The 25,535-nt window shown below is 38.2% G+C and overlaps 1 protein-coding gene and 1 pseudogene across 1 annotated transcript in view; one reads left to right on the top strand and one right to left on the bottom strand.

The window, feature by feature from the left end:
• Positions 1-25,535, top strand: part of UBXN2A (UBX domain protein 2A) — a 55,145-nt gene that overhangs the window by 10,961 nt on the left and 18,649 nt on the right. Inside the window, exons 3-4 of the mRNA XM_006880634.1 lie at positions 13,382-13,488; positions 24,598-24,735. Of these exons, the coding sequence (XP_006880696.1) occupies positions 13,382-13,488; positions 24,598-24,735 (245 nt within the window). The remainder of the gene's footprint in view (positions 1-13,381; positions 13,489-24,597; positions 24,736-25,535) is intronic.
• LOC102846572 lies at positions 15,127-16,925 on the bottom strand (annotated as a pseudogene).

The raw sequence follows: 25,535 nt of genomic DNA, 5'->3' as shown, positions 1-25,535 counted from the left end.
GTTCCAGTTTCTCCACAACCTCGCCAGCATTTGTTGCTTGCTGTTCTGTTAAATTTTGCTATTTTGACTGGGGTGAAATGATATCTCGTAGTTGTAGGCTTGTATATTTAAAAGTCAGCTGGGCCCTGACGTAGTCTCCAGTTTGGAAGCTTATGTGAAGTAGCTGTATTCTGGAAGGTGTGCTCCTCTTGTTTTGCTTGAGGGTCAGGTGTGGACTGGTTTGGTTTTTGTTTGTTTTGTTTGGTTCCCACTCTCCTCCCCCTACCCCCACAACTGTATTATGAGCTGATTGCATTTGCTGGATTTGGCTAATATTGAGCTGTGGGCTGGAAGCCTCTTGTTTAGAGCGGATCAGGACCTGGTTGGCAGACCTGTATATTTAAAAGTAGGTTGGGGCCTTGGGCCTGCGGTTAATTGTGTTTGGAATGAACATTCTTTTAAATGGTACAACACTGGTATGCCCATTTGCTGTACTGAAGTAACTGATGCTGAGCACTGTGCCACTGGTGTGTCAAATGCCATAATGGTTACCCATGGTGGACAGTGTTTGCTGGAGCTCCCAGATTAAGGCATGCTTGGAAGCAGGAGTGGCACCCACCTCCTAAACAACATGCCTCCAGAAACTAAGAACTTGGAGAAACAACAATAGTTATAAAACAGGGTTCAGATCTTTTGTTCATAGGGTCACTATTACTTGTGCTTGAATTGATGGCACTTGACAACAAATGTAAACAGAACAAGGTCTAGAAGGGCAGTATGGGGACGGCTGAGTCCGACTTCTGCAGCTTCAAAAAGGGGAACTGTCCTGATCAGTAACATCCAGTATTTAAAACCAATCCTATGGAGACTGCAGCTTCCAGTATGGATTGAGGCTCAATGTCAAGAAGACAAAGATTCTCACCACTGGACCAATTGGCAGCATCAGGATGGATGGTGAAGAGATTGAGATTGTTCACAGCTTCAGTTTGCTTGGCTCCACAGTCAACAATCTCGGCACCAGCAGCCAGGAAATTAGAAGACGCATTGCCATGGGAAAGTCTGCTGTTAAGGACCTCTCCAAAGTACTGAAGAGCAATTGTGTCTCTCTGGAGACTAAGGTGCGTTTGGTACATTCCATGGTCTTTGCTATCACTTGTTATGCATTCGAGAGTTGAACAATGACTATGGAGGATAGAAGGAGAATTGATGCCTTTGAGCTGTGGTGCTGGAGAAGAGTATTGAATGTACCATGGACTGCTAGGAAAACAAACAGATTCATCCTGGAAAGGATCAAACCGGGCTGCTCCTTGGAGGCAAGGATTCTAAGGCTTCGTCTATCATACTTTGGACATGTTGCAAGGAGGGACAGGTCCTTGGAGAGGGACATCATGCTTGGTAGTATGGAGGGACAGCGCAGAAGGCGAAGGCCCCCTATGAGGTGGATTGATTCAGTGATTGTGGTAATCGGGATGGGTGGGTCAGAGACGGTGCGATTGGCACAGGACAGAGCAGAGTTTAGGCATGTTGTACATAGGGTTGCTATGAATTGCAAGTGACTTGACGGCACATAACAACAACAACATGGTAAGACATAGTCTCCCACACTGCTGCACCCACTTTAGTTAATTGCTGGGTCCAATATTCATAGTCATAGTTAGGGAGTTTATTAAGTTCCAGCACCACAAGTAGTTTTCCCAATAGCCAAAAGGTGGAAATCGCTGACCACCAGAAGATGAATGAGTAAACAAAATGTGGGGAATATATAACTTAGTCATAAGAGAAAGGAAGTTGTACCACCCTTGAACCTTTCTGACTGCAACATGTGGAGAAGGCTTGGGATTTCTGAAGCCAAAGCGGAGCAGGTGTGGAACAGCCGTGTTTTTCCAGAGAACAACACTCACCCTACTTTGGGACTTCAGGCCAAAAGGGTGCACCAATATACAGGTCCTTGGGAGAACATCTCCCTCCCCTGGGACATTACACAATTTTAACTGTCTAACATGTACCAAGAAAAGATTTACATAATGTCAAGAAAGCAGCAGGCATTCTCAAACATTATGAAAAAACAGGATAACTCTTCTCCTAAAAATGCAGAGCATATTATAGACCCAGATGCAGAGAACCAGAAGAAATATGTCGCTGTAGAGTTATCTGAACAGCTAGAGAATAAGGTGCAAATGATGGGGGCGAAACAATGGAAGGCATTAAGAAAGTAAATATTCTACAGACAAGGAACCAGAAGAAGTATATCAAGGAGCAGCAACTTGGAACAATTACAGAAGAAAATGCAAAAGATGGAAAAAAGAATTGAAAAAGTCTTTATCTATAGCTGAAGAGGTACACGGACATAAATCATCACAAGACAGAAAAGGGCACAGCAGACGTAGTACTGGAAATAACAGAAATGAATGAAAATCCAGTCCAGAATATTAAGACCAAAATGGCAGAAGTGTCCACCATGCTGGAGAGACAAAAAAGTAGAAGAGAAGAGATGGGACAGAGTCAGTGAACTGAAAGCCAAGAGCCTCAATGGAAACATACTAGAAGAAAATTCAGAGATGAGACATAAAGAAAATGAATAAATCATTCAAATCATGTGGGATAACATCAGAAGGAACAACATACATATATGGTTGGAATTCCAGAACACGAGGGGGACAGTCACTGAGAAAATTATGGACTATGTGCTAGAAGAAAATATCATAGGTATTATGAAGAATGGAAAAATCCACATCCAAGAAGCTCAGCAAACACCAAATAGACCCAAAAAGAAAAACATCAAGGCATATCATAATCAAATTCTCCAAATTAAAAGATAAGAATACTAAAAGCAGCTTAAGTAAAACAAAATGTCATCTGTAAAGAGAATACAGATTAAATTCTGATTTCTCAGCAGAAATCATGCAATCAAGAAGACAATGAGATGGCATATACAGAAAGTTGAAAGAACCTTGTTCCCAGCAAAGCTGTCCATCAACTATGAAGGAGAAATTAGATCCTTTGCAGAAAAGCAGGAACTTAAGGAATTTGAGAAAGTAACACCAAAACTACAAGAAATTTTAAGGGAAGTCCTTTACACAGTGACACCAAAGGAAAGTGGATGAATCATAGTAAACAGAAGCAACGGAAAAAGAAACACAACAAAATAGCATCAATAAAACAGCCTGTCAATAACTGTAATTAATGTGAATGGACTAAATGCACCAATTAAGATAAAAAGAGTAGCAGATTGGATAAAAACAAACAAAAAACCAAAAAAACCTTAAAAAACAAAACCCCCAAGCCAAAGCCTATCAATATGTTGCCTACAACAGACACATCTAAGAAATGAGGAGGAACACTCAATCAAAATGAAAGACTGGGAAAAAAGATACCAAGCAAATGGCATACACAGAAAAGCAAAAGCGACAATACTAATCTCATAAAATAGACTTCAGGGTGAAAACCACCATAAAAGATAATGAATTATATAATGATTAAAGACACAGTAGATGAAGACGACATAACCCTGGTCAACATCCATGCACCAAAATACCAAAATAAAATTATACATAAAATGATTGTTAACAGAATTGAAGAAAGAATGAGACAGCACTACAATAGTGGCAGGGGACTTTAACATACCACTCTCACCAAAGGATAGGTCAACTCAGAAGAAACTTTGTAACAAAGATGTATAAGATCTAAACTATACAATCAGCCAACTCAATCTTGTGGATGTACTCAGGGTATTGCACCAACTAAAACTCAGTTTACTTTCTTCTCAGGTGCACATGGTACATTCTCCAGAATTGATCATATTATTAAGACACAAAGCAAGCCTCATAATTTAAAAAGAGTGAACCAATACAAAGTGTCTTCTCAGACCACAGTGCCATCAAACTAGAAATTAATGACAACAGGGTAAAGGTTATAAAACCCCATTTGGAAGCTAAATAACACCATGCTAGAACATGATTGGGTTATTAAAAAAAAAAACAAATGCTGAAATAAAAAGTTTCTTGTAACAAATGAAAATATAAATACAATGTACCAAAACCTCTGGGGTGCAGCTAACCTCTTTACAGCAATTCATAGCAATAGACACACATATATAAAAGCACTGAGCAAAATAGGAATAGAAGTTAATTTCCTCAACATTGTAAAAAGTATATATGTAAAACAAAGAGCCAACATCATTCTCAGTGGAGAAAGACTAAGAGCATTCTCCTAGTGAACAGGGACCATACAAGAATGCTCACTGTCCCAACTCCTATTCAGTATTGTATTGGAAGTACTTGCTAGGGAGGTGCATCAAGAGAAGAACATAAAAGGCATCCAGATCAGCAAAGAGGTGGTTAAATAGTGGCTATATACTGATGATATGATCATGTATACAGAAAGCCCCAAGGACTCAACAACAACAACAAAACTGTTAGAACTTATAGAGCAATATAGTAGAGTGGTAGGAAACAAGGTCAGTATGCAAGTCCGTGGGATTTCTCTACAGTAACAAAGAAAACACAGAGAAGGAAAGTAAGAGAGCAATACCATTTACAGTAGCCAACCACAAATTGAAATACTTAAGAATAAACCTAACTAGAGACACAAAAGAGCTTTACAAAGAAAACTACAAAACAGTCTGCAAGAAACAATAAAAGACCTAAATAAATGGGAGAAATGTTCCCTGTTCATGGATAGGAAGACTCAATATAGTGAAAATTACAATCCTACCAAAAGCAATCTACATGTTTAATATAATACTAATACAGATACCAGATTCATTTTTTATCGAGATAAAGGCATTTGTTAAGTTTATTGAGAGGAAAGAAACCCCGAATTAAGCAAAGCACTCTGAAAACCAAGAGTAAAGTGGAAGCGATAGCACTCCCTGATCTCAAAACCTACTGTACATCTGTAATGACCAAAACAGCATGGTACTGGTACAATGACAGGCTCATAGATCAATGGAACAGAATCCAGAACCCAGAAATTAACCCATCTGTCTATGGCTAACTGGTATTTGGCAAGGAAACAAAACCTATCAAGTGGGGAAACGACAGCCTCTTCAACAAATGGTGCTGGCAGTACTGGACTTCTACCTGCAGAAAGCAGAAGCAGCATTCACACCTCACTATACACAAACATCAACTCAAGGTGGATTAGTGAGAGATCTAGGGGTAAAGCCCAAAACCATAAATATCGTAAGAGACAGACCAAGCTTAGAAAGCCTAGTCCATGGTATAAAGAGTCTGACAAATACAGCCAGAAATACACAACCAGGAGAGGATAAAAGTGATGAGTGGGACCTTCTCAATTAAATCCTTGTGCTCATCAAAAACATCGTCCAATAGGATGAAAAGAAAACCTGCTGACTGGGAAAAAGAACATTTGGCAATAATATTTCAAACAAAGGTCTATATGAAGAGTTTACCAAATCCTACAGGACCTCCACAAGAAAAAGACTGATAACACAATTACAAAATGGGTAAAGGATATGGAAAGAAAAAAGAAAAGAATGAAAAAGAAAAGATATGGAAAGAGTTTTCACAGAGGAAGATGGTCGACAGACTCATGAAGCAATGTTCAAAATCACTGGCAATCAGAGAGATGCAAATCAAAACCACAGTGAGATACTGTCTCACCCCAGTAACCGAGGCAGACTGACAGCAAGCAATAAAAGTTGAAGAAGATGTGGAGAGGTAGAAACTCTGGCGTTTCCTCAAAAAGCTGAATGTAGAAATTCCATATTCCAAATTCCACATCCACTGCTAGAAATATACCTTGTGAAAATTAAAACTGAGGCCAACAGTCATTTGTACAGCAATGATCATAGCAGCATTATTCACTGTAGCAAGAACATGGAAACAGCCCACATGACCAACCACGATCGATTGAATTGAGAAATTGTGGTAATTCACACGATGGAATACTACACAGCATTCAGTAGCAATGATTTTGAAAATGACTGTATAATTTCAGAGGGACTGAGTGAAGTCAGTCTCATAAGGTCAAATACTGCATAAGACCATTTTTGTAAAAATAGAAGGATAACTGTAAAATATGGGAATATAAGGGGGCTGGAGGGGTGGGAGAAAAGGGGTGAGGATGAGCAGGGGTTACCACAAGGTCACACAATTTGATGTATGGAGAGAGGGAATAAAGGAAATGGGAAAGATCTGGCAAGGATCTGAAAAGATAAGGGTGGGCATAGTTCAATGGTGATTAATTTCAGAAAATACAGTGTATGGGAATAACTGTATAAAACACAGTGTGAGTGAAGAAAAGTGTCAAACACAGTGTATACGAATTTTGTATGCAATATAAAATAAAAAAAATAAAGGAGACAGGAAATCCTAATTCAAGTAACAACATGGATGAACCTTATTAGCAATAGGCAGAGTGAATGAAATCACAAAATGGTAAATGTTTTGTTATCTCACTTACAAAAATATCTAGAATAAGCAAATGTACTGAGACTGAAATTTGTAATTAGTGGTATCCCCTGGTGGGAATGCCATAAGGGGCAATTTAAAAAGCAGTAAGTATTTTCTCATTGTGATGGGAAATTTGACAAGAGATACAGGGGATGTTTGCCCAATATAATTAATGAGTATCACTGAGTGGGATATGTAGAAAGCATTGAATTAGCAAATGTTTCATTATATACATTTTAACACAATTTTACATAAAATCACATATAGGTAGAAGAGCCAAAGTTAAGAATATGTTAAAAGATATTAATGCAGTAGGTATGAAAAGGTCATTAAGTTTAAATGCCACATTTAGCGTTTCAGCCAACCTTTGAAAAACTATCAGTTGTTCAATTTTGACGTGGTATCATAGGTGTATATCCATAATTATCTGGAAAAGGTATTAAAACACTCTTAACTTTATCTAGGGGAAAAGGGTGGGCAGTCTTCTCCCATCTGATTAACTGCCTCTGTAAATCCACTAGAGGGTCAGCTATGGGTCGGTTTAGACTCAGTTGCACACAACAATTTTGTCCCTCTACATACATACCTGTATGAGGCTTGATTTTAAAATTGTCACCCAAAACATATTACAACAGACTGAAAACAGTAGCAGCTCTGAGATTTGAGCTTACATTAAATAAATGTGCAAAAAATTTTGAAAAAGAATACACTTCCCTTTTTAAAAAAAGAAAATGAGTTAATTTTTTGTACAAAAATGTTACCTGAACGTGTAATGGATTTATTATTGCATTTAAGCTAATCAAGAAATACTTTTTAAAATCTGCTATTTTAATTTCTAATATGACAAATACTGATCAGTCCATAACTGATATGTACATAATTGCATAAATAAGCTTTTTAGGTTTATTGGACAAAGTACTTAAGCTGACCTTGTCTTTCTGGTTCCTGAAAATAATAACTTGTGAGACTTTCATCAGTCAAATCAAGGTGCCTTCCTCACCATCACTACTGAAGTACACAGGGGATATATATATATGGGGGGGGGCAAGTATTGTTGCCTAGGAAATTATATTTAGAATTAATTAGCTGGACTCTTGTTACTGTTGTTAGGTTAGGTGCCATCGAGTCAAGCGCCATTGAGTCACGACCCTATAAAGAACAAATCTGAACCCAGTTTTGTCCTTTGCCATTTTCATCATCTCTCTTGTGCTCATTGGTGCAGTCATTGTGTAAGACCATCTTGTTTTAATTTTTCATTAAAAGCATGATATCTCTTTATCCTAGCAACATGCCCAAGGTATATGAGAGGAAGCTTTGCAATCCTTGCCTCTAAGGAACTGCATTTTCTATAAGACATATTTGTTCTTTTGGCATTTCATGGAATAGCCAGTGCTGTTCTCCAGCACTACAACTCAAAGGCATCAATTCTTCAGTCATCCGTATTCATTGTCTAGCTTTCACATACATAGCAAATGATTCAAAAGACCATGGCATCAGTCAGATGCACCTTAGTCTTCAAAGTGACATTATTGGTCCTGAGATTTGGAGAAGTCCCTGCCAGCAGACTTCCCCAATGCAGTATGTCTCCTGATCTCCTGACTGCTGGCAGCAGAGTTGTTGATTGTGGATCCAAATAAGATGAAATAAGAGGAAGAAACCTCACTACCAGAAAAGAACAAGCAAGAGAATGCAACTCATTCTTCAGGACTAGAGATTCTTGCACCAGACAAAGTAGGAGAGCCTAAAGAAGCAACAGCCATAGCAGCCACAGTGGATAACCAAAAACTTGACATGAGAAGGGACCTTAGGACCACTACCCCATTGGAACTGGAGCAAAGAGCCTTTGCCCAACTTTGTTGGACAACTAGGGGTAGAAGGCCATAATTCACAAGACTGAGAACTTTGTAACACTGGTCTAAACCACGAGACTCAATGCTGAAGCTCTGAGTACATTTCAGAAGCTGCCATGATCTCTCCCCAGTTAAAACAACCTTGGAAGCAGGAGTGGAATCCACTTCCGTAAATAGCTTGCCTCCGGAAACCTTATGAACCTGGAGAAAGGATGAAAGTCACACCAGTATTGAAGACTTTCGTTCATAGGGTCGCTATGAGTCTCCAACCACTCAATGACACTTAACAACAAACACCAACAACTGATAATTTAAGACTTTTCCCCATCTGTCATAATGTTGCTTGTCAGTCCAGTGGCTGAGATTTTGTCATCTTGATGTTGAGATGCAATTCATATTGAAGTCTAGTATTTGATCTTTCACTGCAAGTGTTTCCGTTTAGATGATCCTGATTTTGATGGCAACATCCAAAACATTGTGCCTCCATCAGACCTGATCAAGATGTTGGTCTTGGCCCCATCAATGTCATGGAACCTTTTCAGTTTATTTGATCTGGTGCTTGGTGAACTTTAAATCTGTAATGAACACAAGTTTAGTCTTCTGTCTTCTTCTTCATAGTTGACTCAGTGGTGAAGAGGAGCTTGATAATGCCATAATGGCTACGCTGGTTTCTCCTGGGGCTATTTGGAAATTTGGGCTTCCTTTGGGGTCTCTGTCTTAAGCTGATGGAAGGTAGTATGTGGATCTTTATTTGTGTGTGTGTCTGTCTGTCTTATGCCTTTCAAGTCTGCCTTCTTAGCCTTCGCACCCATGATTTGCTTCACTTTTGGAAACTACCTTTTTCATTTCTAGCATCATCTTTTTTAAAAAAGGCCAATAACAGAATATTAGAACAGTAGTGTGGCTCTAAGATCCTAAATACCTTCATGTACAGTTTTTCATTCAGTCCTGCCCTGAGCCTGAAGAAACTACATTCTGCTATATTACTGAGCCTTTTTAGATTTCTATAATGATTTGACTGGCTATTTTAGTTGCATGAGTAAATAAGTGTTGTTTTTATGGTCTAAACAACCAGATATTGGCAAATTTGATATTGATAATAGCCTAACACTACCATTTTACTATTTGAAGTAATCAGTGTGATTCATGCCTCATGCCTTTCCACCTCCACCACACCCTCCTCTGTACATATTCTTGACTTAGAAATATTTTCAAACAAAGTCCTTTTCTAACTGTTGACAAGTTAGTTCTGGAGAGACTTTATTTCAGGTATCTTCTTAGAGGGCAGAGAACATATTTACAACTGAGTTCCCGTAAAGAAAACGTTTAGTGATTTAAAAAAAAATATTAATGTATTCGTGTGTGTGTGTGTATTCTGTAGGGAGCTCTGATTGTCTAGCAGGTAAAGAGCTATGCTGACAACTCAAAGTCATGTTGTTTGAATACATCCGTGGTTCCTCAGTAAAAAGAGGAAAAATTTTCTCACTTGCAATTTTCAGCCTCTAAAAACCTGCTGGAGTAGAAAAATTAAACTAAAACCTGCTGGAAGGTCAACTATGAGTTGGTTCTGACTTGATGGCATATGACAACAATAAATATTCTTTTTTTTTCTTTTCTATTCTTATTGTTTTGTACTGTCAGAATTAACTTATAGCTGACCCTCCAGTGGATTTTCAAAGGGTGTCAATCACACAGGACATGACCCATCTTTCTCCCTCAGATCACTAGTGGCCTTAAACCTCCTTGCCTGCCTTTGGGTTGGCAGTCTGACACCTTACCACAAGGCTACTAGTGCTTCCTGAGAAAGAATATACTGAGGAATTGTAAAATTATATTTAATCTACTACATCACCACTGGACCAACTGGCAGCATCATGATAGATGGTGACAAGATTGATATTGTTGACAGCTTCAATTTGCTTGGCTCTACAATCAACACTCTTGGTACCAGCAGCCAGGAAATTAAAAGACAAATTGTATTGGGAAAGTCTGCTGTCAGAGACCTCTCTAAAGTACTGAAAGAACAATGATGTCATTCTGGAGACTAAGGTGTACCTGATCCAGGCCATGGTCTTTGAAATTACTTGCTGTGAGTCAGAGAGCTGGACAGTGACTAGGGATGATAGAAGGAGAGTGATGCCTTTGAGCTGTGGTGCTGGAAGAAGATTGTTGAATATACCACGGACTGCTAAGAGGACAAACAAGTTTGTCCTGGAGAGGGTGAAGCCAGGCTGCTCCTTGGAAGCAAGGATTCTGAAGCTTCGTTTGACATACTTTGGACATATTGCGAGGTGAGATCAGTCCTTGGAGAGGGACATCATGCTTGGAAGGGTGGAGAGACAGAGCAGGAGAGGAAGACCCTCGATGAGATAGATTGATTCAGTCACTGGACTAATGAGGGTGGGTGTGTTGGAGACAATAAGATTGGTACAGGACAGAGCAGGATTTAGGGCTGTTGTCCATAGGATCACTATGAGTCATAGGCGACAGATAAAACCACTGCCTGATCTTGCACAGTCTTTGCTGTGCTTAAGTCCATTTGTTGTAATCACTATGTCATATATCTTGTTGAATGTCTTCTTCTTTCTCACTACTTTACCAAGTATAATGCTCTACTCCAGGGATAGGCCCCTCCTGACATCATGCCCAATATATGAGACAAAGTCTCATCATCCTCACTTCTAAGGAGCATTCTGGTTACATTTCTTACAAGGTGGATTTGTTTATTCTTTTGGCAGTCCATGTATATTCATTAGTCTTCACCAGTACCATAATTGTGTTTTTATAATTCATTCTACTAAGTAGCAGACCAGTTACAAAAAAGTTTGCATCAATATTCACCTAATACTTGTCCTGCTATGTAAGTGCATGATTTCTGGAATCATCAGTTCCTCCTATTTTCAGTTCCCCAGCTCCTCTATGTCCCTTGGTTGCCGTGGTTCACTGAAAGGTGTCTCAGAGACTCAGACCCATTGGGGAAATGACTCATGTGACCATAGGTATTAAGGCTTTTATTGCAGGAAATGGTGAGCATTGGGCCTGGAGTCGAAAGACTGTTGGTTGTGGTGCAGCTGGATGGCATATCTTGGTGATGTATGCTGGTGTTGCAGAGTCTGATGAGTGATAGGCTAGGACTCTACAGATTGTCTGTTGCAGTGCAGCTGGGTGCTATGTCCCAGAGAAGTAAGTGCCTCAGAAGAGCAAAAGACTATCACTGAGGTCACAAGAGTTTATATAAGCCTCTAATAGGGTGGAGATCATATCCATTCCTAATCCTGTCTCCTTAATAATAATAATCATACAATAAATTTTCAGTGCAAAATAAACAGTTAATGATTGACTAGGAAAGACATTATAAATGATATAAACCTTAGACACCTAGAGAAAGACATCAGTTCTTTAGTCTTTATTGTCCAACTTCCACAAAGCATATGAGATGAATGAAAATACCAAAGCATGGGTCAGGCATATCTTAGTCTTTATATTGACATCCTTACTCTTTTTTTTTTTTTTACAAAAGCCAATTATAATTTAATGATCCATTAATTAATTCACTGTACTAAGCAATTGCAATTTATCTACATTGCAGTTGATAAATTAATCACAACATATTGGTTCATTAATTCATAACAAACATTAATTGCAATTTATCTATATTGCAGTTGATAAATTCATCACAGCATATTGATTCATTAATAGTGGGGAATACTCACTCACCCCTGGGATCCCAACTTATCTCCTTTTGCCTGTTATGGCCATTGGTACAGTCAGAGTCTTCTGCTGTCTCAGTTCATGTCCATCCATGTGGCCAGAGTCCTTGGCTCTGAAAAGAGCCTTTGAGTCTTCAGTGTGCAAGTCGTTGTCTTCTGTAGAAGTGCAGTTTTAGTTAGGACCCCAGAGTTTATATACTTTGGGGGTATTACATTGTATTCAACCAATAACATTACAAATAACAATATTTAAATTTGGGTTTTACCAACCATATTAGTTTCAGAACAAGTTGTATGACCAGTCACACTAGTCCCAAAGCAACATGGGTTTGACCAGTTATTTTCTATACTAATTGTGTTTCCTTGGCAACATGGGCTGGAACAAGTCATATTTCCTTGTCAAAGGTTCACACCTGTTGTGGCCAGTGGGGCCCTAAAGCCTCTCAGGGCCTGTTTGAGCCTGTCAAACTGTTTAGTATATTTTTCACAAATATTCCTGCCATATTTTCTAACATGGAGCATAGCAAATTTCTAACATCTTTCTTATTCTTATTTCTAAGATATAGCAATTTCCTAACATATTTCTTATTCTTAAACTTAAGCATCAAACTTATCATAGCAAACTTACAATATTTTCTATACTTAAACCATTCATGTCATATAAGTTTATATTTGTTGCTTCACAACAAATTATTGTATTTTATGCTCATAACACTTTCCCCAGCTGCCTCCAGAAGGATGTTTTAGCGGCGACATCCTTACTCTTTAGCACTTTGAAGAGGTCCTTTACAGCGGATTTGCCCTATGTAATAGGTCATTTGATTTCATGGCTTCTGTATCTGTGAGCATTGATTATGGATCCAAATAAAATAAAATCCTTGAAGTTTAAACATTTCTCTATTTATACTGATGTTGCTTATTAGTTCAGCTGTAAGAATTTGTGTTTCCTATATGTTAAGGTATAATCTGTACTGAAGGTTACAGTCTTTCAGCTTCATCAGTAAGTGTGTCAATCTTATTTATTTTCTGCAAGCAAGGTTGTGTCATCTCCATATGCAGGTTATTGATGATACCACATTCTTCTACCTATAATGCAGCTTCTTGAATTACTTGTTCAGTGCATAGAGAGAATTAAGTGTGGTGAAATGATAGAACCTTGATGCATACCTCTTTGGATTTTAAACCATGGCTTCTTGGCTTAAAATGTGCAGGTTTGATAAACATAATTTTATGTCTCAATTCACATTCTTCACATTCTTATACATACATTATTACGATACGTTGTGCCTTTGCATTTTGACACAGATATCTTTCTGGTACTCTCTATGTTCAACCAAGGTTTATTGACAACAATAATGTTATTTCTTATTCTGTGTAATCTTCTAATATAACAGCATGAGATATATTATTTGTTCTTGTTTTGCAGGCAGATGTAAGTATAAAATTATGGAAAAATGGATTCACAGTCAATGATGACTTCAGAAGTTATTCTGATGGTGCAAGCCAGCAGTTTCTGAACTCCATCAAAAAGGGGTAAGCAATCTTTGTAAATAGAGGTATATATTTTAAGCATGCTTCATATGGAAAAGTCCTTTTTAATGTTTCTAAAAGATCCCACATATTCACAGATACACTCTTTTTTTTCTGAATAAAATAATTTATTATTTTATTGCTAAATTAGAAATGAAAATAAATTGTGAAATTGTGTAAAGCTTGCAGCTTCATGCAAATTATGGAGTAATGGAGGTGCCCATTGAAATAGATGAAAAGTGGCTTATTTTTAGGGAGGACAAGGAGTATGGTGCACACTTACAGATACTCAATGGACAGATCATTGATAGCTTCTGCTATGTGCAATTTGCACACCAGTTGGAAGTTTGAAAACAAATGAATAAGATATTGGCAACCTCCCACTGATCTTGTAGCTAGAAAGTATTATGGATGAGAAGATTCAGAAGAGGCCTAAAACCTCCACCAAAAAAAGAAAAAGATATTGTTGTTGCTGTTGTGTACTGTCAAGTTGGAACCAATTCATAGGTGACCCTCCAGAGAATTTTGAGAGGCAATAAATTGTACAAAAGGAGATTGTCCATCTTTCTCCCGCGGAGCAGTTGATGGACTCAAACCCCATGTCTTTGGATTGGCAGCACAATTCTTTGTCAATAAGCCACTACCAATAAAAGCTTGTCACTCAGATTAGGTTGAAATTTAATTTTAGGAGGAGAGTCTCATTTTATGATGTTTGAATACCTTCTTTGTCCTACTAGATACTTTCTCTTGAAAGAATAATTTCCCAACCCCCTTCAGTATTAAATTCAGTTTTAACCTGTTAAACTTCCCTTTAGACAAGTGAAGATTGGATGATCAGCTAAAGGCCAACACCTGGAATCATAATTGCCTCTTAAATTTGAGTATTGATCAACCAAAATCTGGAACTAAATCCCTTTTCCTAGAACTCTTTAAAACCTAAGTTTAATTTACTATTTATTAATATTTAAATGATTATAGAAGTTTTGAAACCAGTAATTTTTTCACTCTTAAAGTTATATGTGCTTGCCTAGAGTATTTTTTTAAATTTTTATTAATTTTAATGAAAGTTTACAGAGACTTTGGCTTTCCATTCATTCATTGTTGCACTTTTCTCTCTGCCACCTCTCCCCCCCAAATTCACTCTTCTCTTTGAAAAGTAAAAGAAAAATTCTTTCACTGTTATACAATCCCTCACACCAAGTCCATTCCACTATGCTGTCTTCATTCTGGACTCCTGTCATGACAGTAATACCTAATCATATGCCCCTTTTAAACAGTTCTATCTTTTTCATCCGTTTCAACGCAATATACATAATTTATCTCATCTTTCTCAGTCACCCGGCTAACCCCTATGTCAGTTCAGTTTTACATCAGTGGCACTATGTGGTGTTTGTCCTTTTTTTTCTTTTCTTTTTTTTTCCATTTTCCCCATTTTTTTAAAAAAGGAAATGTCTTTAATATAAGAAGAGTTCCAAAAAACTTTAAAAGGTTCCCAGTATTGATTCTGTCTAAAATGTACAAGATTTTAAACATAATTTATATAAAAGGCTAAAAACAAAAGGATTTAGTTCTGCCTTTCCTTTTTAAAAAATTCCACAAGATTCATGACATAAAGTTCAACAAGTTATCACCATTGGAGCCTCAGTCGTCCTCAGAATCACTGTTCCCCATTGTGGGTATCGAACTTCGTACTGTTGACAGCAACATGTCATCTATAGGTTTTCTGGGGTTTTCTTCCAGATCTGTCTTGATTGCCCCAGCCTCAGACAATTTCCACTCCAACTCACCTCTTGTCAGGTTCATGCCATCAAATACTAGAGGACCAATAGATTCAGCCTTGATATCACCTTCAAGATAAACAAACACTATGGGCAGATTTCTTTCAGGGTAATTGGGTATGCAGGTTGTTGAAATAGCTTTGATGAATTTAACATCAGGAAATTTCCTTGCAAGTTCAGTGGTCAATTGATCAGAGCACAGAGGGGAATCCCTTGCTTGTAAAGGTGCAAGATTACCCACAAGCCCTTGCCAGATTGGGTAACTTCTTGAACATAGTCTTTTCCTGAGATTTCCAAAACTTCTCCAAATTTATTCTCGAGTTTAGTTGCTTTCCATTCCACCAGTCTCTGCTGCCTATACATTTCAATAGCGTGTTCATCTTCCTCATTGAATTCATCTTCATTATCCTCTAGCTCTTCCAAAGTCATCGCTTCATATGTTTTCACAATTGACTGTTGGAGGACTCGCTGCTGTTCCTCTTCCTGTTCCAATTCTTTTGAATTTTCCTTTGGGGGCAAGATGCCTTTTTTGCGTAAGATGTCATTCCACTCGGTATCTGCATTGGGGTCCTAAATATTTAGTTACCTTTATCATAGACCTACTAAGAGAGAGGTGCATTTACAAAGATTATTTGTTCCACAATGGAACAAACTGAAAAGTGAGTGCACCCCAAACAGAAGACCATCATTCGAGGGTGTGGGGGAAAAGGGATGAGAAACACGAGTTCCAGGAGTTCTCTGTATCTTTCACTATCTGAGCTGCTTCCGGAGCCCTACAACTGGTCCATAATACACCTACTTAGCTGATCAAAGGGGCAGATGAACAAGAAGTAACTTCTGTTAGTTAAGTCCAAGAGGAAAGATACTGGGATGGGCAGTAGGGAGTGCACACTAGGATTTGGGGTCCAGCCGAAGGTCTGGCGGGTCCACACCCCGGTATTTGTCCTTATTGTGACTGAGATTTTTCACTCAGCTTAATGTACTCCAGGGTCATCATGAATAATATTTCATGAGTTCCTTGTTTTTCAATGCAGCATAGTATTCCAATGTGTGATTATACCAGAGCTTCTCTGTCTATTCGTTTGTTGATGGGCACTTGGGTTGTTTCCATCTCTTTGCTATTGTGAACAAAGCCACAGTAAACATAGGTGTGCATATATCTGCTTGGGTGGCAGTTTAGAATATTTTTAAAATGCATCAGAAGAACTTGAAAATCAACTACTAGTATCAGTCAGCTTTCAGCTATCAATGGATTTCACCCCTCTGAAAAAAACTACTGTTAACATTTTGATTAATTTTATTTTGGCATTTTTTTCATATAATTATTCATACATATTACACATATATTTATTTTTTAGTTATATTTAAAATACTATAAAATTCACCCTTTCAGATATATCATTCAATGAGGGGTGTTTTTTTTTTTCATTTTAAAATATACTTTCAGAGTTATTAAATTATTACCACTATCTTAATTTCATGAAATTTCATCACCTCATGAAGAACCTCCTTAACCTAGCAGTTATTCCTACTTCCCCCTCCCCACAGCCTTGTACAAATAAAAGTTTACTTGCTGTCTCTATGAATTTCCCTTGTCTCTACATTTTATATGAATATAATGTAAAAAATGACCTTTCCTATCTGACTTACTTTATGTAGCATTTTTCAAGTTCAACTTTGCTGAATTCTTTTTTTATTGCCAAGTAGTATTCTACCACATGTATTACATTTTATTTGTATGTTCATGGACATTGTATTGTCTCCAGTTTTTACCTATAACATTAATGCTCCTATGAACATTAGTGTGTATATTTTTACATATATCTTTTTTTTATCCTTTTGAGTACATACCTAAAAGCAAATTTGCTGTTAACTCCATCTAACCTTATAGGGAATCCCCAAATTGTGTTGTGAAGTAGCCATAACATTTTATATTCCCGACGGCATTATTAGGAGGGTTATGATTTTTCTATATCCTCACCAACACTCATACCACTTTCTGAAAAGAGATCTAGGGTATGTTGCTTTAAAAAGTCAGATTACAGAGTAGTGTATCTGAAGGGGAGGGGAGTAGAAAATAAAATCCTTTTTTAGAGTTGCTGTGTACATAGGCAAAAAATTCTGAGCGTCCATATAAAAGTTTTTTAAGTTGGAGTGGAATTACAAGGATTGTCACTTTCTAAGTTTATATATTTTTAATTTCTTTTTTTTGTTTTATTGCAATTATGTATTAATTACTTTTCAGTTTAAAAAAATAAAGCTCTTACTGAAATATGCCATGTAAGCAGAAAAATATGAGTTGTATGTTAAATGAATTTTCAGAAATTATTAAGAAAATCTATTATTTTGAAAATTTGTTAAAAATTTTTAACGGTCTCTTGGAATTTCATTGCTTATATAAAGTATATTCCATAATGTTGTAAACTTTCAAGTGAATATTAGAAAAAAACTAGCTTAAAAAAGCCACAATATTAAAAAAAAAAATTTTAAAAAAACCACCACAATATTCAGCATATCTTCATCCAAGGCTTAGTTATGTACCCAACATTGTTCATGAGGTTGAAATCTATGAGCAAAACACTATTGCTGCACATTGGAAGTTTACATTCTAGAGTGGTATACTAAACAAAGCACTGTATGGAGGTCAAGTCATAACTATGTTGCCTTAATCTGTCTAGTTGTTATGTACAAAGCAAAGGCCATGTGCGGAGCACCATGTCTGACCTTTACAAACTTCAGAGAGGGAAGCTGTATTCATCCACAGCATCAATAATACAGCACCAGTTCCCATTAGGTCAAACGTGTCCTCCACACTTCCATACCTCTTTCTACTCAACTCAGCACCAACCTTACTGCTTTGGTGGGCCCAAAATTTGATGTGATAGCTCACAGCACCATATTGGGAAGTCAAAAGGTTATATAGTTCAGGTGAATAAGAATACAGTCAAGACAGCTCCCAAAATGTGCATGCAGGCACCTTAGCCTTGAGCCTCGCAACGTTCTCAAGTTCTCAGTCCTGCCATTGTTGGCTTTTCTCCCTCATTTGGCCAACAGTTCTCAGTCCTTCCATTATTGGCTGTCCTCAATTGCACAACAGAGATCTTAGTCCTGCCAATATTGGCTTTCCTCTACACCAAAATCCCATCTCATGTCAATTTTCCAGTTTAGCCGTGGCTGCTGCTGCCATCCTAAAGCACGTCCTACGTTTTTGTGCTTCCTCTTCACCAGGATGAAGATTTCTTTCCTCTTCTCTGACTGGGGAGGATCCCATCTCTGCAAATAGTGCTATCTAATTTATTGGCATCTTGTAGATTGTTGAGACTGGCCAGTCCCTTTGTGGAATGGTTGATAGCTAGTACCTTTGTGGCTAGGCCAACATGCCTCATTCACATATTCCTGCCTATCTACATAGCAAAGCCATGCTAGAAAAGCATATTGAAAGATAGACTTCCAAAACAACTATAAGATATCATCTCACCCAATCAGAATAGCAAAATTTAACATAACAGCAAGCAACAAATGCTGGCAAGTTTGTGGAGAAACTGGAACCCTTATTCACTATTGGTGGGAGTATAAAATGGTGCAACCATTGTGGAAGGCTGTGTGGCGCTTTCTCAAAAAGTTGCAAATAGAGATACCATTTGACCCAGCAATTGCACTACTGGGAATATACCCTAAAGAGACCGTAACTAACATCCAAGGAGATATATGCACACCCATGTTTATCATGGCTTTGTTCACAATAGCAAGGAGTTGGAAACAACCCAGGTGCCCATCAACAAACGAATGGATAGAGAAGCTGTGGTATATTCACACAGTGGAATACTACGTAGCATTGAAAAACAAGGAACTCATGTAATATTATTCAAAGTGGGTAACCGTGGAGGACATTATGCTGAGTGAAATATCTCAGTCACAAAAGGACAAACACTGCATGGTGCCACTGTTGTAGAATGCGACTGACATCAGGGTTGGGGTAAGACTGAGAAAAACTGCATAAATTAAGTGCACTGCATTGAAACAGATGAGGGAGAGAACAATTTAAAAGCAATATATGATAAGGTTTTATGGTTATCACAAGAGTCCAGAATTAAGGTTGCATAGTGGAGTGTACTCGGGGAGGTGGTGGGGGTCTGCGGGGATTGTATACCAATGAAAGAATTTTTCTTTTACTTTTCAAAGAGAGGAGCGAACTGAGGCGGGACAGGCGCAGAGGGATGGGCAGGAATAAAAGTGTAACAATGAATGCATGGAAATTCAAAATCTCTGAAAATGTTCATTAAAATTAATAAAATAAAATTTTTCTTTTTAATAAAAAAACTGTTGTGTTGAAACCAACCCATAGCTGATACTCCAGCAGGTTTTCAGCGGCAGAAAATAATAAGGGAGGAGATTGCCTATTTTTGTCTCATAGAGCAGCTTGTGTATTTGAATCTCCTACCACTGCACCACAATTCCTTGCCACTGTTAAAATAATCATTGGTGAAACTCAAAATCAGCACTCAAAATCTGGCGAAGTGCTGATTGTTGAACAGATCATTAGTCACTCGTTGTTGTTGTTGTTATGTGCCGTTGAGTCGCTTGCGACTCATAGCGACCCTATGCACAACAGCCCTAAACCCTGCTCTGTCCTGCGCCAACCGCACTGCCTCTGACACACTCATCCCGATTACCCCAGTCACCAAATCAGTCCACCTCATAGAGGGTCTTCCCCTCCTGCGCTGTCCCTCCACCCTCCCAAGCGTGATGTCCCTCTCCAAGGACCCGTCCCTCCTGGCAACATGTTCAAAATATGTCAGACGAAGCCCCAGAATCCTTGCCTCCAAGGAGTAGCTTGGTTTAATCCTCTCCAAGATGAATCTGTTTGTTTTCCTGGCAGTCCATGGTACATTCAGTACTCTTCTCCAGCACCACAGATCAAAAGCATCAACTCTCCTTCTGTCCTCCTTAGTCATTGTCCAACTCTGATGCATAACAAGCGATTGCAAAGACCATGGCCTGTATCAGGCGCACCTTAGTCTCCAGAGAGACACCGTTGCTCCTGAGTACTTTAGAGAGGTCCCTAACAGCAGACTTTCCATCGTGATAACGCTTTTTGATTTCCTGACTGCTGGTGCCAAGAGTGTTGACTGTGGAGCCGAGCAAACTGAAGCTGTGAACAATCTCAATCTCTTCGCCATCCATCCTGATGCTACCAATTGGTCCAGTGGTGAGAATCTTTGTCTTCTTGACATTGAGCCTCAGTCCATACTGAAGGCTGCAGTCCTTGACCCTTCGCAGCAAGTGCATGAGGTCCTCCTCAGTTTCAGCAAGCAGGGTTGTGTCATCTGCATAATGCAGATTGTTAATAGATCTTCCACCAATCCTGATGCCACAATTCTCATAGAGCCCAGCCTCTCGGATAATCTGCTCTGCATACATATTGAAAAGGTATGGAGACAGGATGCATCCCTGGCGTACACCCTTCCCAATTTTGAACCATGCAGTGTTACCCTGCTCTGTTCTGACTACTGCCTCTTGGTCCAAGTATAGGTTTTGCATTAGCACAATTAAATGTTCTGGGATTCCCATTCTTCTCAGAGTCAGCCACAGTTTGTTATGATCCACACAGTCAAATGCCTTTGCATAATCAATGAAACACAGATAGACATTCTTCTGGTATTCTCTGCTTTCAGCCAAGATCCATCTAACATCAGCAACAATATCCCTAGTACCACGACCCCTTCTAAACCCAGCCTGGACTTCCGGTAGTTCTCTGCTGATGTGCTGTTCTAATCATTTTTGGATAATCTTCAGTAGAACCTTGCTTGCATGTGAAATCAATGATATTGTTCTGTATTTTCCACACTCAGTTGGGTCACCTTTCTTTGGAATGGGAACAAATATAGATCTCTTCCAGTCAGTTGGCCAAGTGGTAGTCACTCATATGCAAGTACAAATTGAAACTGAAGAAGATAAAATCAAATTTACAAGAACCAAAGCATGTCCTTAAGGTGATACCACCTGAATTTTAAAATTGTCTTTAGAACAAGTTTGAGGCATTACAAGCTAATGATCAAAGACCAGATGAATTGTGGGATGACGTGGAAGATGTTATCCATGAAAAGAGCAAAAGGTTGTAACAGAGGAGAAAGAAAAGACCAAAATCATTGTCAGAAGAGACTCTGAAAATTGCACTAGACAAAGAAGTAAAAAGTAAAGTTAAAAGAGATGAATAGAAGATTTTAAAAGGAAACTCGAGAAGACAAAGCAAAGTATTATAACAGAATGTGCAAAGAACTTGTGTTGGAGAATAAAAAGGGAAAAACTTCCTTGACATCTCTCAAGCTAAAAATCAAAGTTAATCCTTCTGTTGCATTACTGAGAGGTTCTATTGGCAGAAATCTTGAATGATCCAAGAAGTATCAAGAGAAAATGGAGGGAACACACAGAGTCACTATACCAAAAAGAACTGGTCAACAATGAAATCCTTAAAGTAGAATGCGATAAAGAGGCAATAGTGAGGGAAGAAGTTTAAGCTTCATTGAAGACATTTCACAAAAACAAAGCCACGGGAATCAATGGGAGGCCAATTGACGTATTTCAAGTTAATAGATGCAGCTCTGTACATGCTCACCAGTCTGTGCCAGGAAATTTGGAAGACAGCTACGTGATCAGCTGACTGGAAGAGATCCAAATTTGTTTCAATTCCCAAGAAAGGAGATCCAAAAGAATGTGGAAATTACCAAACGATATCATTACTTTCACATGCAAGCAAAATATTGCCAAAGATTATTAAAAAGTGATTGTAACAGTACGTGAAGTGAGAACTGCTAGAAGATCATGCTGGATTTAGAAGAGCCCATGTCACCAAGGATATCATTACAAATACCAAAATGGTTTCTGGCTAGAATCAGAGGATACCAGAAGAATATCTATTTGTATTTTATTGACTATGGAAAGAATTTGTGTGGATCACAACAAGGTATAGCTAACATTTAGAAGAATGGGAAACCCAGAACATTTATTTGTGCTCATGTGAAACCTATACCTAGAGCAGGAAGCTGTCATCTGAACAGAGCCAGGGAACACTGCATGGTTTAAAATAAGAAAAAGGTGCGTGTCAGAGCTTTATCCTTTCTCTATACCTATTCCATTTGTATGCTGAGTGAATAGTTCGAGAAGCTGGGTTTCAAAAAAGAAGAATGTCGCATCAGGATTTGAGGCTAACTCATCAACAACCTGTGTTATGTAGATGATACAGTCTTACTTGCTCAAAGGGAGAAGGACCTGAAGCACTTGCTGCAGAAGATCAGGAACTATAGCCTTCAATACAGATTGCATTTCAACATTAAGAAGACCAAAATCCTCACCACTGGACCAATAGGCAACATCATGATGTTGTTAAGTGCTGTCGAGTCGTTGATAACTCACAGCAACCCTATGAATGAAAGACCTAAGCACTATTCTTAGAGTTTCCAGAGGCAAGCCATTTTGGAAGTGGATGCCACTCCTGCTTCCAGGCTTGTTTTAATTGGGGAGAACCACCAAACAAACACTGTCCACTATGGATAACCATTATCACATCATGATAGATAGGGGAAATGGAAATTGTCAATGATTTAATCTTACTTGGATCCACAATCAATATCCTTGGTACCAGCAGTCAGGAGATCAGTAGACATACTGCACTGGTAAAGTAAAGGACCTTTCCAAAGTTTGAAGAGCAGTGATGTCACTTTAAAAACTAAGGTACACCTGATTCAAGCCATGGTCTTTTAAATAACCTGCTGTGCATCTGAGAGCTGGACAATGAATAAGAATTGCAGAAGAATTAATACCTTTGAGCTGTGGTGTTGGAAGACAATACCGAAGATAACAATGAACAGCTAGAAGAACAGGTATGTTTTGGAAGTGTGCAGCCAGAGTGCTCCTTAGAGGCAAAGACTTTCAAGTTTCGTCTCAGACTTCATACTTGGAAAGGTGGAAGGTCAGAGAAAGTGAAGATGACCCTTCACAAGATGATTGACACAGTGACTGAATCAGTGGATTCAATATATCAGACATGATGAGGATGACTAAGAATAATACAGGGTTCAGATCTATTGTTCATAGAGACACTGAGTTGAACTTGACTTGATGGCACCTAACAAGCCACCAGAACTCCCTAATCTCTCTGGTTGTTAATGTTGTTAGGTACCATCAAGTCAAGTACAGCCCATAGGGACCTTATGAACAACTGATTTGAAACCTGTCCTATCCTGTGCCATCCTCACACTTCCTGATTGATACCCAAGAGCCCATTGCAGTAGTCATTGTGTCAGTTCACCTGGTTGAGGGTCTTCTTCTCCTTTGCTGACCCTCCACCCTTCCCAGCATCATGTCCTTTTCTAAAGAATAGCCTCTCCTAGCAACATGCCCCAGGTATGCAAGGCAAAGCCCCATCATTCACTCCAGAAAGCACTCTGGCTGCACCTTTACCAAAACATACCTGTTTTTTCTCTTGACCGTCCATGGGATGTGGCACTCTTCTTCAACGCCACAGCTCAAAGGCATCTATTCTTCTATTATCCTTATTTGTTGTCCAGCTCTCAGATGCATAGCGAATGATTAGAAAGACCATCGCCTGAATCAGACCCACCTTACTCCTCAAACTGACATCGTTATTCCTCAGTAATTTGGAATGGTCCCTAACCTAGACTTGCCCAGTGCAGTATCTCTTCTCATTTCATGACTGCTGGTGCCAAGTTGTTAACTGTGGATCCAAGTAAGATGAAGTTGTTGAAAATTTCAGTCTTTTCTCCATATATCATGATGTTGCCTGTCATTGGGGTAGTAAGAATCTTTGTTTTCTTAACATTGATAATCTCTCTGGTAGGAGGATGAAATGCCCCTACCATTTTATTTATTTATTATTTTTTAAATACCCTGGTTTGTTAATGCTAATTTCAGAATTTTGCTATATCAACTTTGTTGTTTTCCAGAGTAAATCTCAATTTTCTTCAGAACCTGAAATGAGAGCTTGATTGCTTTGTTGACACTTTTTAGTCCTGTTTAGATGCCTATAAAAATGATAAAATTGTTTCAATTTAGCAGTATGTGGTCATTAAGTAGTTTATGAGTTTGGTCCTGCTAGAAAGCTCATACTGTGCTTGAATTTATGGTCTTTCTTAAAAATTACTCTCTGATGTTATGCATCTTTATTATTGCCTCTCAATGAATTTCATTCTTCTTCTATTGGGGCTATTATGTTCTGTCCAAGTCTTCATTGTACTTATGGGATGTATTTTTCAGAGAAAGAAAAAAAATGTAATGGGAGCTTTATTTTTATCATTTTGTCTCTTTTCCTTTCAAGGGAATTACCTTTAGAATTACAAGGGATATATGATAAAGAGGAAGTGGATGTTAAAGTTGAAGATAAGAAAAATGAAGTTTGTATGTCAACCAAGCCTGTATTCCAGCCCTTCTCGGGAGTGGGTCACAGATTGGGAAGGTGAGCAGACTCAGGATCTGTATTTCCCATAAACAGAAGCTTGTGTAATATTTATGCCATTGTTTCCCCTATGTGCATCACTTAGCATTTCTCCTTTGGAATGAGATTCTTTTTAAATGAAATTCTATATGTTAACTTTGATGAATACTTTTAAAACATATTTGGCTTTTTTTTCAAATTACAATGTTACAAATTGTCAAATTTTAACTGTCTAACTTTTTGAGGACTCTGTCAGAATTTTACCAGGAAGTCACGTTCTTTCCGTACCCACGATTTAAGCTTTATTGCTTAAATTTTACTGAATAAATAATGCCAGTTTTTTAATACCAGATTTCTATTTCATAGTTGTCATTGCCTCTTGGTGCTTTGTTCTTTGATCAGTATGTGAGATTCAGGATAATAAAAATGGAAATATGATGGTAAGAATAGTATCATTATGTAATTCTATTCATTATTTTTACATTTTGCAGTCTGTACTGTATCTAATAATGTCTTATGATAGAATATACAAAGAGGTTAGATATGTCTTTATTATTTTTCATTCACATTTCCATTATAAAAATTATTAGACATTAATTGTTAAAATTATATATAAACATTTATACATACATAGAAAAATACCTGGAAATAACTTTCAAAATTGTTGTTGTTATGTGCCGTTGAGTCGCCTGTGACTCATAGCGACCCTATGTACAACAGCTCTAAACTCCGCTCTGTCCTGTGCCAATCGCACTGTCTCTGACACTCCCATCCCAATTATCCCAGTCACTGAATCAATCCACCTCATAGAGGGCCTTACT

This window comes from Elephantulus edwardii, unplaced genomic scaffold, assembly GCF_000299155.1.
Source record: "Elephantulus edwardii isolate Elephantulus edwardi_28Jun2011 unplaced genomic scaffold, EleEdw1.0 scaffold00009, whole genome shotgun sequence".
Taxonomy (NCBI): domain Eukaryota; kingdom Metazoa; phylum Chordata; class Mammalia; order Macroscelidea; family Macroscelididae; genus Elephantulus; species Elephantulus edwardii.
This window is presented reverse-complemented; position numbering and strand designations above follow the sequence as displayed.